The sequence below is a fragment of the Myotis lucifugus genome, unplaced genomic scaffold (genome assembly GCF_000147115.1).
Source record: "Myotis lucifugus unplaced genomic scaffold, Myoluc2.0 scaffold_611, whole genome shotgun sequence".
In the NCBI taxonomy this organism is placed as follows: Eukaryota; Metazoa; Chordata; class Mammalia; order Chiroptera; family Vespertilionidae; genus Myotis; species Myotis lucifugus.
In genome coordinates this window covers 299,426-314,039 of record NW_005871659.1, presented here as the reverse complement: position 1 = coordinate 314,039, position 14,614 = coordinate 299,426, and the positions used below count along the sequence as shown (strand labels likewise).

At 44.1% G+C, this 14,614-nt stretch overlaps 1 protein-coding gene and 1 pseudogene across 1 annotated transcript in view; one reads left to right on the top strand and one right to left on the bottom strand.

Annotated features, from left to right (window-relative positions):
- EGF (epidermal growth factor) overlaps positions 1-14,614 on the top strand; it is an 82,986-nt gene that overhangs the window by 60,265 nt on the left and 8,107 nt on the right. Inside the window, exons 17-21 of the mRNA XM_014447088.2 lie at positions 488-604; positions 1,373-1,498; positions 5,178-5,300; positions 7,427-7,571; positions 11,962-12,129. Of these exons, the coding sequence (XP_014302574.1) occupies positions 488-604; positions 1,373-1,498; positions 5,178-5,300; positions 7,427-7,571; positions 11,962-12,129 (679 nt within the window). The remainder of the gene's footprint in view (positions 1-487; positions 605-1,372; positions 1,499-5,177; positions 5,301-7,426; positions 7,572-11,961; positions 12,130-14,614) is intronic.
- On the bottom strand, positions 4,304-4,422 carry LOC111823678 (annotated as a pseudogene).

Sequence of the window (14,614 nt, the reverse complement as noted above, 5' to 3'; positions counted from 1 at the left end):
ATCAACACTAAATCTTTATGATTGAATCTCTTTGCCATGTTAGTACACAGAGCTACTTGCTATATATTACACTGTGTGTCTTTGAGGGATAAGAACATATTGACCTCTTTTGTATGTCATTATGGTTGGGAATTCTCAAATAAGCTATAAACCTTCTGAAACTTGAGTCCATTTACTCCTAGAAATGTTATAATTCAAACTTTAAATGCTTTTAAAAATTGTAAATAAGTTCATGCAGGGCTGTTTGAACACCAAACAGTTCTTTAGGACTAAAGATTTGTTGAGAGCATGTAAATGAGAACATAAGGCGTGTGAGCCCTTTAAGATGGATATAACTTCCAGGTCAGCAGTGTTTCTATTTGGAGAATAACCTGTCCCAGAACTTGGAAGAGGGCACACTGGAGTGTTCAGTAGAACCCAGAACATGAAAGCCCATTGTCACCTCTGAGGTATGGAAACAATCTGATGGGGTTCTCGCTCTTTGCAGATGAAGATGACTGTAGTCCCGTGGGATGTGGTCCGCACTCTCGGTGCGTCTCGGAGGAAGAGGTTGCCACGTGCCGGTGTTTGAGAGGATTTGCTGGGGATGGAAAAGTATGTTCTGGTAAGAGTGACGGTCAATGTACATAACTGTGGAAAATAGTGAACCAGAAACATTCTCTCAGATCAAATGGGTTCAAAAATCTCCTGAAGGACTTACGTAATCAGCAGGATGGAATAAATTATTTGGTATTAGCTAAAAAGATAATGGGCTTGCCCTCGGGGGTGGGAGTTGGGGTGGTGGGGGAGACATATGTAATACTTTAACCAACAACAACAACAACAAAGAAGATAATGGGTGGCATGTATAGAATTATGAAACATAGTGTGTTGTTACATTACATTGAGTTTATGTTAAAATTACATTATATATGGAGTTGACATTAAGGAGAAGAATGTATAATTAGTTCAGAAGTATGAATTTGAGTTCAAGTCAAATTTATAAAACCAACAATTGCAATAAAAACACAGCCTTTTTTCCTCCAAAAGCTTAGGTCATATGTTTTAGTTTAATAAATAGACTGTGATGGATCGGCTTCTATTTTACATTGATTGCCTCAATATTATTAAGTTAGCGATAACTGTAAAAAGTCTCAGTCCTTATGGCCTGAAACTCTGGCACGAAGTGACTTACTTACACATATGTAGCTCATCAGACATGTGAGGGATCTGTAAAAATCGACTGAGACATGAGCTTTCTGGGTTTGCATTGCATTTGCAGTCTCTGTAAACAACTGAATGATCATATTTAAGACTATACTTATTCTTTCCTCGTATCCTCATTTAACCTAGAAAGGCCTATGTGTTTCATTAGTTCATCATTTGCCCACAGATATGGATGAATGTGAGATGGGTATCGCGGTTTGCCCGCACCCCTCCTCCAAGTGCATCAATACAGAAGGCAGCTATGTTTGCACGTGCTCAGAAGGCTACCAAGGAAATGGGACTCACTGTCTTGGTAAGAGTTTGTGTGCTCAGGTGGGTGGGCGGAGGCAGGCCTCGGAGAACCATGGAATGCTCTGGGTGTGGTGGGCCAAGAAAAGGCAGGATATAACTGGGTGACGTACATGTTAAGACTAAAAGGAGTTGTGTGGCCTGTTCAAACGGACATCTTTCAGTTCTTGGTGCATAGTCAAGCTTGTGCCCGTGTACTGTTCTTGCACTAGTCAGCAACAGCACCCAGGAGAGGCCATTCGCCCCTCTGCCTTTCTAGTTCTTTTGTCTGGGTTCGAGTGACGCCAGGGCCTCTTCAATACTGCATACCTTGATCCCCGGCCAGTGTGGCTTGGTTCGCTGTCATCCAGTGCACTGAGGGGTTGCTGGTTCAATTTTGGTAGGGGGTGCATGTGCTCAGATTGTGGGTTCAATTTCAGTATGGGGCATGCAGGAGGCAGCTGATCGATGTTCCATTTTCACATCAATGTTTCTCTTTCTCTTTCCCTCTCCCTTCCTCTCTCTCTCTCTCTCTCTAAAGAAAAAAAAAGCAATCAAAATATTATAAAAAATAATAATACTCCATTCCTTGAGCCATCCTGGGTGGAATTGAACATTTTCTTTGTCACCAAATTTGGCAATGGATCAGCTGTGAACTGCAGATATAGGTTTTAGTGTGTGTGTGTGTGTGTGTGTGTGTAAAGGAAAAGAGGTGTGGTTCTGTGAAAAGGGCTCTTCGGTGGCTCTTGATAATAGATGAAAGACTCAAACCACTGGCATTTAGACACAAATAAGGAACGATTAAACCTCTTTCATAACCACCATCCTCTGCCAAGGTCTGGGTGTGGCTTGTTGGAGGGGAGTTCACGCAGTGGCTGTCTTGTCCCATGCCAAGTGTCAGAAGCGCAGCATCACCGAGCAAGTGAAGGCCTGCCTGCAGCCCTCGCACCCAGTGAAGTGGGTGTCTAAGGTTGTACGGGGCTGCAAAATGTCTCTGAGTATTTTATTTTCCTGCTGAAAACATAAAAATCTTTTTACAGCGAGGGGCAGATACCCTGGTAAGAAACTAAAATGGTCCTGCTTTCTCCTATATGTTGAGATTAAAGATGAAATATCATTCATCTTCCAGGATCTGGCTGATTTAAATCAGACCTTTATCAGATTAGTTTTGTGGAGTTCACAGACATCTGTAAGTGCTATTTTGAGCACATATTTGGCTGTCAGTCAGGAAAATGTCACTGCTCTAATTAAGCTGGCTCATAGATAATTTAGACAAACAGGCTGTATATTTAATTTACTTTGAAGAGAAAGGAAGGGCCCAGCCTGCCCCATAGAAGCAGTGAGCTGGCTCCTACCCTTTCCCTCTCCCTCTCATCTTCCATCTCCTCCTTCCCTCCCTCTCCAGATATATAGATATAGATATAGATATAGATATAGATATAGATATAGATACAGTGCTATATAAAAGAATAGATACACTGCTATATAAAAGAGTTGTTATTCTTATTGTAAAGAGTAACTGTGCTTCTTGGCCAAAAGTCTATCTTTGTTAATCTCAGGGTGATAGCTCATAGAAATAGTAACAGGAAGTCAGTTTTTAAAAAGACTCAATTTGAGCCTTAACCAGTTTGGTTCAGTGGATAGAGCATTAGCCTGCAGACTGAAGGGTCCCAGGTTCGATTCCGGTCAAGGGCATGTACCTTGATTGCGGGCACATCCCCAGTAGGGGCTGTGCAGGAGGCAGCTGATCGATGTTTCTCTCTCATAGATGTTTCTTAACTCTCTATCCTTCTCCCTTCCTCTCTGTAAAAAATCAATACAATATATATAAAAAAATAAAAAGGCTCAATTTGAGCCATTCAGGATCGTGATTCAATGGGACAGATATTTAATGGGCCTCTGTTAGTACAGCGGCGCAGCACTAGGAACTGGGGGGAATACCACGGTGATAAAGGCAGTCCTTGCTTGCAAGGAGAATGATCTAAGAGAAACACAGCTGTGACGAGTGGTGAAGAAAGTCAAGCATCATAAGAGAAGTGAAAACTGCAGTGGAAGCTCAGAACTGGGAGAAATACCTGTTGCAGGTTTGGGGGAAGACTTCTTAGAGGAAGGATTATTTTGCAGGCGTGAATTTTTGCTAGGCAGAAACGTGAAGGGGTAGAAAGTAGCCTCATTGAGCACTGCCTGTAGGTTGCATGTGAGAGAAAGCAGAAACCGAGGCTGGTTAAGGTAGTGTCCTTGTCTGCTGTGCAGACTGGGTGGCCTAAACAAGACATTTATTTTCTCACAGTTCTGGAGGCTAGGTGTCCCAGATCAAGGTGCCAGCTCATTCGGTTCTTGGTGAGGGCTCTCCCCGGCTTACAGACGCTGCCTTCTTGCAGCACACACACACACACACACACACACACACACACACACACACACACACACACTTCTCTGTGGCTCATGTAGAGAGGGGGGAGCAAGAGAGGGAGGGAGAGAGAGAGAGAGAGAGAGAGAGAGCGAGCACTGATGTCTCTTCCTCTTATAATGACATCGATCCTATTGGATCAGGGCCCCATTCTTACGACCTCATTTAACCTTAATTACTTCCCTTAGGCCCTTTCTCCAAATATAGTCACCATGGGAGTTAGGGATTCAACCTGTGAATTTTGGGGGATACAGTTCAGTTACTAACCGGTGCCTTGGGTTACATTTGTGGAAGATGAGAATCTGAGGGTTAGTCATTGGGGTTTTATTTCTCTAGACCAGCACTGTCAATAGAAACATAATGTCAGTCACATATATAATTTAAAATTTTCTAGTAGCCACATTAGGAAAAGTACAAATAAACAGGTGAGATTAATTTAAAATATATTTTATTTATTCCAACATATCCAAAATATTAACATTTTAAACTGATAAGAACAGATACTACACTTGACCTTAGCCAAAAGGCTGAGAAGCGATTATATTAACATTTTAATATATAATCAATACAAAAATTATTACGGTAATTTTACGTTCTTTCTCATTTGGGTATTAAGTCTTCAGAATCTGGCATGTGTTTCACACGCACAGCCCCACGTGGACTGGCCGTGGTCCGGGTGCCCAGCACTCCCCTAGGCAATGGCTACCATATTGGGCAGCATTGGAATCACGTGGTGCAGGGATGGGAGACGTGGTTCGGGAAGATTAGCCTGGCACTGGTGCTTGGGGGTGGGGCAGAGAGGGCAGGATGCAGGAGATGTAATCAGGCTCTTCGTATAGAGAGGAGGGACCTGCGTGATAGGGTGGTAACCGAGAAAGGAGAAGGTGGGTAGCTGGGACAGAAAGTGATGACTTAGTTTACGTTTATGTTAAAAAGCCAGCAATGTTTTCTTTGGTGTGAGCTGACCTTCTAAATGCTTGTCTAGAGATCACTTCCCAATCTCCAGCTTTCCCACTGAGCTACCTGTGTTGGGAAATTCCCTTTCCCTCCAAGCAGTAGGAAAACGCCAGCCGTATGTAGAAGTTCCCCTGAACTGCTTGCAGCCCAGCGACCCTGCTCATCTCTCTCGCCAACGTTCATGATGAAATATTTTGGATCTGACGACGTGCAGAGCTCTGAGATCGTGCCGCACGATCAAACTCGAAGATACTCTCCTCGAATGTTGGGTTTTCCCATTGTCTGACCTGCTTTCCTCCTCCTCACCCCATTATCCTTACTCCCCCTTTCCCGGCAGATATTGACGAGTGCGAACTGGGCGTGCACACCTGTGGGGAAAATTCCACCTGTACAAACACAGAGGGAAACTACACCTGCCTGTGTGCCAGCAGCCTGTCTGAACCCCGGCGGATTTGCCCCGGTAGGTTGGTGGGTTATCTAGATCCAAGGGGAGGAGCTTGACTGGGAAAGTTCTGTACCCCAGTGTGTTTGCATTTGAGATTCCAGAAAGCATTTGGTTCCAACAGGCTGTCCGGTTTGCTTTCCTGATTAGGTTGATGCTGGGCTTGAGAATGCGCAATGGTCTGTTTCTTAATTTTGATAGCATCTGGGATAAATCCGTCTTCATTACTCACAGTTCAGTGAAGGAGGCAACACAGGCGGCTCTCTTTAACTGCAGCAAATGCCCCGGTTTGTGGTGTCAGTTTCTCGGGCTGCTGGGGGGACCGCAGGGCCGGGCAGGTTGAGGAGGATGTCTGGACCTTTCGAATTTTGAGTCACTTTCAAGGATTTTAACATTTTACTTTAAAAAGTTAGTATTTCTTGATCTGATTAGAATTCCAGCTCTTTTTTTCTCCTTTTTTTTAAAAAAAATGTTCATAATAGTCAACTCCTGCTTCCTGAACCCTCTCCCCATAACCCAGCCTCTTCTCACCATTACACCCCAGCAGGGGGCTGGCCTCCGAGCTCCGGGGGCGGGATCAGACTCGTCCCCTTTACTAGTTACCCCCGACGGCTATTTATCCAGCTCCGCGCTGCAACCAGAATGCATCCTAAGAGAGGAAAGTCCTGGCTTGCTTGAGTGTCTGTTTTTTCTAACAATTTATTTTCTCAAATAGTTTGCTCTTCTTAAAGGTATTGGAAGATTGCTAATATTTACAGAGTCAACTACACACCCTCATGTTTTCCTTTTAAAGAGCAGTGAACCATTCAGGGAAAGGACTTTACCACGTTGGCATTTCCTATGTGTGGTAGCATTTCTTTTCTCTCAGCGGGACTAGTCTTGTCTCTGAGGTTCCCCCCTGAAAGTGAAATAGTTTTTAGAAGAAATCATTGCATGGGAGAAATTTTTGAGACTCCCAGGACAGCAGGGGTCATGGACTGTGTATGGGTGGGTGGTTTATAAGCCATAAATAGATACTGTGGTTCAGCGAGACCCTCTTAGAGCTAGTCGTCATTTTACATGTGTGTGTTTGTGGATGACAGATGTGCTTTTATAATGAGATCAGTGACTCTGCATTCATTCGGTGTCTTAGGATTGACCATTCTCTTACTTGCCTCCAATATGCTTTATGTCAAAAAATACTGAACCTAAAGAAAGAATGGGCCTCTTCGTGGCGAATAACAGAAAGTCTGGTTAGGAAAGTGAAACTATTGTTGCTTTGGTAGTTCCACTGTCACTAAAAGGCGCTGTTTCACAAATTGTTCACAGAAACTAGTTCCTGACACTGATCCAGGTTTCCCCTGACACTCAAATGCTAAAGTGAAGCAAAGTGAAAGAGCAATTGCTACCATTAATTTTTTTAATATATTTTATTGATTTTTTACAGAGAGGAAGGGAGAGAGATAGAGAGTTAGAAACATCGATGAGAATAGCCCTAACCAGTTTGGCTCAGTGGATAGAGCGTCAGCCTGTGGACTGAGGGGTCCGGGGTTCGATTCCCATCAAGGGCATGTACCTCGGTTGCGGGCACATCCCCAGTGGAGAGTGTGCAGGAGGCAGCTGATCGATGTTTCTCTCTCATCAATGTTTCTGACTCTCTATTCCTCTCCCTTCTTCTCTGTAAAAAATCAATAAAATATATTTGAAAAAAATAATAATAACAAAAAATATATACACACACTACAAACCTAATGCACTTAATTATATCCAGTCACATCCTCGGGAGCTTGTAGGCTTTTCTGATACCTTAGAACACACCTTGCTAACAGGTGCACAGAATAAAGGGAGACAAGCACTGATGCTCACAGACAGTTCAAGGCTATGGCAGCTTGATGCTGAGGTGCTCAGTGTGGCTCCTGGGGAAGGAGCGTGGCCACTCCCGCTGCTGGGGTGCTTCTGGCTCGCTAAGGGCTCGTGCAAAACACTGAATGCTATTTTTGCTTTTTGTCTTTTCTTCCTCAAAGTGAAAATCCTCTTTGGGTTTCTGTTGGTTAGCGAAAGCGGACACTGATGGATGTAGGTCTTTCATAATGGGAAGTGGTTACTTGTACCTGAAGGATGCTGCTAGCTTCAGAAAATAAAAGTAGAATCTTTGATTCTTCTAGACTCGACTCCACCCTCTCATCTCAAGGAGGATGGGCGCCATTCTGTGAGAAATGTTTACTCGGAATGCCCCCCGTCCCACTCCGGGTACTGCCTCCACGGCGGCATGTGTATGTACATTGAAGCCGTGGACCGCTACGCATGCAAGTAAGTACAGCCGCCTTTCTGGTGGCCCAGAGAGGTGCCCCTGCAACCCATAGCTTCCAGCTGACTTACAACATTTGTAGTGAGGAGCATTTTCTATAATTAGGTTTTCATCAGGGAAACATAGATAAACCTGCATCTATACATTGTGTGTGTATTGCATTCTCCCTGCATATCACCCCGTCCACCCCCACAGCTGCCTGTGCTAAATGTACATTTAAGGAATTGGGTGATTTTTCCTTTTCCTTAAATAACTTGATATTACTACTGGGACAGTCTGGGAATTAAACTTCTCGTTTTGGTTGAAAAACTTAGGTTTGTGAGAGAATGGCTTACAGCGTTGATTTCTTTTCGGCCACATCTATGGAGAGCGTCCATGGTGTGTTTTTGAAGTTACACAAGTGTTGTATATATTCACACTGGACTTCTTGCCTTCCATTCTCAAAGCTGAAATATATGCATTTTTTTTTACTTAATTTCCTAATAGTTGATGTTTGCGCTGTTGTTGTTTCATGGCAACTGCTGGATGGAGTCACGATGGCTGTTCACTCCCTCTTTGTCCCCAGGATGGTTTCGCAGTGGCAGTGTCACCTGCGGCCCGGAAACCCTGCGGCCCTCCTGCGCACTCACCCAGAACACCTTCCCCGTGGGGCCTTTCATAAAGCGACACTCACAATGTCTAGTTCCATCTCACTTTTACTTTTTGTTATTTCCATGTTTTGAAGGCAATATGAAGGAATCCGTGGATTCTGAAAAATAAGTAGGCCTCCTAATGCTAGACTTTTGACTTACTGATAATTTTCTCTGTGCCTGAGGAAGGAGTGATAAAATATTCTGATTCTCACGAATAGATGCTATAAGTTTAAAGGCTTTTATTATTTAAAATTTTTTTTATTGATTTTAGAGAGGGAGGGAGAGGGAGAGAGAGATAGAAACATCAATGAGAGAGAATTATTGATAGACTGCTTCCTGCACGACCCCTACTGGGGATCGAACCTGAAACCCCGGGCACATGGGGTTTTGACTGGGAATTGAACCATGACCTCCTGGTTCATAGGTCAATGCTCAACCACTGAGCAACACTGGCCAAGCAAGGCTTTTATTATTTATCAGTGGTAATCAGCAGAAACATAGTCTAAATTATTAGAAGGATTAAGTTATATTCATTCTGTGACAAAGTGGATGCCTTGCATTATAAGTCATTTCAGCCTGACAAAAATAATAAGAATGCTCATGAATATTAGCAAAAATGACTCAATTCTAATAAAAATCTGTTTCCATGTGCATATTGGCACGCAATAATTTTCTAACCTAAGATAAATCTAGTGTTAGTTATTCTGGATTTTGACAATAAAATCAAGTTGTTTTACTTGTTCGTGGTTTCTTATCATCCCAAATAATGAAATTATGAAAACAAATGTTCTAGTTTATTAGGTCCTTTTTTGTTTTTATAAAAGACTTTATGATAATATGAACTGTATGGAAGAGTTAGGCATTGCAATTAATATGTTATGTTCATCTGGACCTGGTAGTGTCAATTAATTAAATGGCTTATAAACTCTAACACATTGCTTTTCTTCCTGCCATTAAATCCTGATGAAAATATCACATTCCTCTGATAATGTTTTAAAATGTGTTGTTACAAAAGGACCAACTGGAGATCAGACTCATATTTGAGGGCCTTTCATCAAAATCAATATTGAAACTATGACAAGAGTTCCCATTAATTTGGATCATAACTTTGTTTTTGAATTCTATATTTAATTAAACTGTGGTTTAATCAAACATTCAACCCTTCCCTCTTCCTGACCGGTGACATCACCTTGTAGGTTTTAAATTCCATAATGACACATCTCTTGGGAGCTCTCTAGTCCAACTTTTATTAGAAACACTTCATGGGCAGCATTCCACACAGTGCTCCCAGCGCTGGGAGCAGGGTTATAAAGGGCGCTCTTTCCTTGCATCGATGCGCTGCCTCCTGCAAACCCCCTACTTGGGGATGTGCCCGCAATGAAGGTACATGCCCTTGACCAGAATCGAACCTGGGACCCTCAGTCCTCAGGCCGACGCTCTATCCACTGAGCCAAACCGGTTAGGGCTCTAGTCCAACTTTTGTTAGATACACTTCATGAGCAGCATTCCACACAGTGCTCCCAGCGCTGGGAGCAGGGTTATAAAGGGCGCTCTTTCCTTGCATGGACAACAGGGATCCCCGGCTGCCCAGTGTGCAGGGATGTGAGGACTGAGGTCTCCATGCCAGGGGCTTCCCCCAAGGATCCCGGGACTGGAGATCCTCAGAAGACTCCAAACTTCCTGAGCTCAGAAACGGTCCTCCCTTATTCTGGTTAGGCTTTGAACCAATCCACACCCTTCCAGGAAGGTCTTCTTCAGACCGAGATCCACCCGCACAATGTGTGAAAAGCTTGGTTGGCCTTTACTTAGTCTAGAATTTCTTGAAATTATTTGACCATAGAAATGGAAACTTAGTTGGCCAGGGACTCTTTTGTTTGGTTTAAGAGAAGAATTCAATAACCCAAAGAACCAGCCGTATGCAGCCCACGCTGGTGAACTTGTGGAATGCTGACTCACTGCTCTGGGTCCTATTAGGCTCACAGAGGCTCGGATATGGCAGCCTGTCATGGCCTCCATATGGTGAAATGTATAATCCTTGGTATATTCCTTGAGACCTTAAAATCTCTGAGATGCCCTGACTGGTTTGGCTCAGTGGATGGAGCGTCGGCCTGCGGACTGAAGGGTCCCAGGGTTGATTCCGCTCAAGGGCATGTACCTTGGTTGCGGGCACATCCCCAGTGGGGGGTGTGCAGGAGGCAGCTGATCGATGTTTCTCTCTCATCCTCATCGATGTTTCTAGCTCTCTATCCCTCTCCCTTCCTCTCTGTAAAAAATCAATAAAAATATTTTTTTAAAAAATCTCTGAGAGAACTCGAGGTGTGGCCCATTAATATCCAACAGTTTAAAAGTGTGTGCTAGGCTTTGATAGTTAATGTCTATAACCAAAGATAGCTAGAACGAAAACAGATGCCAGGACAGCCTGGAATCACTTCATAGTCCTGCTGTCTCTTGCCTGGCCAGTTCTAGAGTAGCTTTCAGGCGTGCATGTGGCTTGTATAGTAGGAAGAACATAGGCTTTGAAATCCACCATTTGAACGGAACCTGCCATCCACTAGCTGAGTGACCTGGCCCAAATTACATAACCCCATTTTGAGCCTCACTTTCCTCATCTGTAAAATGGGAACAGGCCATCAAAAATAAACAACAGTGTCCAGCACAGTGTCAAACACATAAGGCGCTTAACAAATGCTAGATCCTTTCCCTCCCATCTCTGAAAGTGACTCACCAAAGCTCCTGTGACCAACTCCAGGTAGAACTAGGGCAGCATCAAGAGATTCTGGGGCTTTGTCTAATGTTTCTTCCATGTGGCCCCTTTCTACCAGGGGGTCTGGTATCAGTTCTCTCTGTTTTCATTCCATCGAGTCCTTTTGGAATAAGGCGGCTGCATGAATAGATAGATAGCTGGCCCAGGCTCAAGGGGAGGACATTCCTACCAAGTGAGCATCACAAAATATTTACTAGGATATTTTTTAAGTTTACGCCCCCCCCACCCCCCCGAGAAGAATAATAAAACAAAAAATAGAACTGCCATTCCTCGCACGATCCGCACAGTTTGTGGAAGCTCTCAATCCCAGTAGATGGCAGCATTGTTTCACTTACTTCCCTCCTGAGGTTCAGCGAGCCAGTCGCTGGTGGGTAATTCTATTGAGTTTCACTGGCGAACTGGCAGGGAAGGGTTGAATGTTTGATTAAACCCCTCCATTTAGTTTCTCCCCTTTGAAGACAGTAGGCAAACGGCCCTGAGAGCTCTCCTTCTGGGCCTGTGGTGACGGAAAAGGAAACTGTTTCCTCCGCAGACGGGGCTGTGCTTGCTGGTCCACATTCTTGTATGGCCTGGGCTCCAGCGAAGGACCCTGCTTTCCCATGCCACCCGCCTCCGGATGTAGATTGCATTGCGATCCGGCCAAACATATGCTCGAAAGCTCGCTTGGCTCCTAGGGCAAAGTTGCTTTGTGTTGGTCTTAAAGGCAGCGCCTCAGGATTTCCGCCTAAGAGTAACTGATCTTTAATCAATGCCCTGCGATGCCTGGGAGAGGCCGTGTGCGAAATCCCCCCATCGATCCCAGGGCAAAGGGACGAAAGGGGGAGTCCACGCAGCATGGACGTGTGGAGCGGAGGCTGACCCCTCATGGATTTCCCATGTGCGTCCGAAAAGCCGAGCCTGGAAATGCAGAGGCAGCTGGATATCGGGCCTGAAAAAGAGAAGCGTTTCTGCCCGGGGCTCCGGCTGACCGCTCTGTGTGTGTGTGTGTTGTCACAGCTGTGTCGTGGGCTACGTCGGGGAGCGCTGTCAGCACCGGGACCTGAAATGGTGGGAGCTGCGCCACGCGGGCCGCGGGCGGCAGCGGAGCATCACGGTGGTGGCCGTCTGCGTGGTGGTGCTGGTCCTGCTGCTGCTGCTGGGGCTGTGGGGCGCCCACTACTACAGGTGAGGCCTTCCGTCCATCCTCACCTTCAGCCCCTCAGGCCCTCCTGGGGGAACACCTGCCTCCCTGAGAGGGGCGTCTGCACCCCTCTGCACTTCCAACGGGGGTCACAGCGAAGGACAGTGACGCGGGGTGCAGGATCCCAGCTCCGAGACGGCAGCCGTTTCCCTTTTCCTTCCTCCACTCCAGTCCTTGCCCACACGCCTGCGTAGTGCATGGGGCTGCTACTAGTGTTTAATGAGGCAGTTTTGTATCCACTATTTTTTCCCCCCTGGTACCTGCTTTCCCCTCCACCTGCATAGCTGTACTTTCTTTCATGGCTGTCTCCCATTGAGTTGATATCCCACAAAGCACTCACTTTTGTTCCAGCAAATCAGTATCTTCCCCAAGTCGGAAGGAAGATGTTGGTCCTTGGATTTTGTGTTTCCAATCATGTCAAGTTAAAAGTTAAAAACGGTGAAACAATATTTGTACATTTAATTTTTAAAAATTGACACTACATTGGGATGAAGGAGTAGGCATCACACTGCTGATGTTCCGTTTTCTTAAAAATAGAGTCATCCTCCATGACCCTCAACACTGAGAAACGTTTTATGTTCTGTTATAGTTTGTGCTGCACCAGGTCACTGAGTTGTAACACTTTGGGGCTGAAGGGAACTTTCTTGAGTCATCGAATTCGATCACATCATTTTATGGCCCCCAAACCTAACACCCACTTAACTAATAGGCCCCAGTTTCTGGGAACGTATGGAATATCTACCACCATCTGCCAATAAAACTCCAACCACACTCACTGGTACTACAACCCCTTGGGTGTCAACTGTCTTGTATTATGGAGAACTCAACATATTCAAGAGATGCTTGTCTGAGATCCTGCTATATCCCAGTGTAGAGGTTAAGGACATGGGCTCTAGAATCACACTGCACGGGTTCAGTTCCTAGTTCATGTTTAATTAACATTGGGAGCCGGTGTGGCTCAGTTGGTTGGGCGTCGTCCCATGCACCAAAGGGTTGCCAGTTCGATTCTTCATTGGGCCACGTGCCTGGGTTGTGGAGGCAGCCAATTGATGTTTCACTCTCGCATCAATGTTTCTCTCTCTTTCTCTCCCTCTCCTTTCCTCTCTCTCTAAAAATCAATTTCAAAAATCTTTAAATAACACCAGGCATTTATATTAATTAATATAAATATAATATATTCATTAATATAATATAATATAATTTAAATAACACTAACCTTTATATTCATTAATTTCCTTTGTTATACAATGGGAACAAGAATAGTACATGAGAGTTACTGTGGGATTGAGTTAATCTAAGTAAAGCATTTAGTGTAGGTCTGGCATTTAGGACCTATCTGTTGTTATTATTATGTTTTTCCATGAACTGTAATCTTCCCCCAAAGGGTCACATGTTCCAAACCCCTATTTCAAGACACAAGATTCTCAGGCACGACTTGAATTTTTAACCCAGTGGTCCATCAGTAACCATTGTATTCCAGTATTCAAACATGATTTCAGATGTCTGTGGGAAGAATATTGAATAAGCAGTGCTTCGTCCCATTGGACAGGATGCCAGAAGAAAAATAGATGCTTGGCAAATAATAGTGTAGACAAAATTGGGAGCAAGAAACTTAAGGTTAAGCGTGCCATGATTATCAAATAATTTTTCTTATTCTATGCGCTATGGCACAGTAATATGTTTTATGTCCCACTGATGTGCTTCAGAGCTCTGGGTTGAAAGCCAGGGGCAGATCGCTGGCTTTTCTTACTTAGGATTCAAAGACCAGCTCAGCTGAAAGATGACTGGAGACTTTAAGAATGTCTTTGGTCTCTGACCCCTGTGTACCTAAAATCAAAAAACTGATAAGGACTACTCCTTCAAAAGGAAAACTTATCAGAAGTCTTTTTTTTTTCTTTCCTTATTGCTGAAATGCATCCGGAGTTGTGAAGTTTTTTCCTGAACAAAGGTATGGTTACTTACCGAGCAGTTCTGGCCAGTGGAACCGCTTACCCCACCACAAATTTTCAGCTATGTTCTTGACTGCATTTGTATAGTAGCTGTATCGATTCTGAGAAGATCAAATTAGAACTTCCAGTCTAAATATTGCCATGTCACTAAAATATGTCAATAAATACAGCTCTGGCTTTGAGTTATTTATTTATTTATTTATTTATTTATTTATTTATTTATTTATTTATTTATTTATTTAGAGATTTGTTGTTCCACTTATTTATGCATTCAGTGGTTGATTCTTGTATGTGCCCTGACCAGGGATCAAACCCATAACCTTGGTGTATTGGGATGATGCTCTAACTAACTGAACCAACCGAGCTACCCAGCCAGGGCTCTAGCTTTGAGGTTTTACATTAGACACACTAAGTGCCTTTCTGTAAAGAGTCAGTTATTCCTTACTTTGTACCAGTCCTTGCCTGTCTTGTCTAGATTGTTTGATACTGTTGGTCTTGTAGATCTCTCAAAAGATGGTTT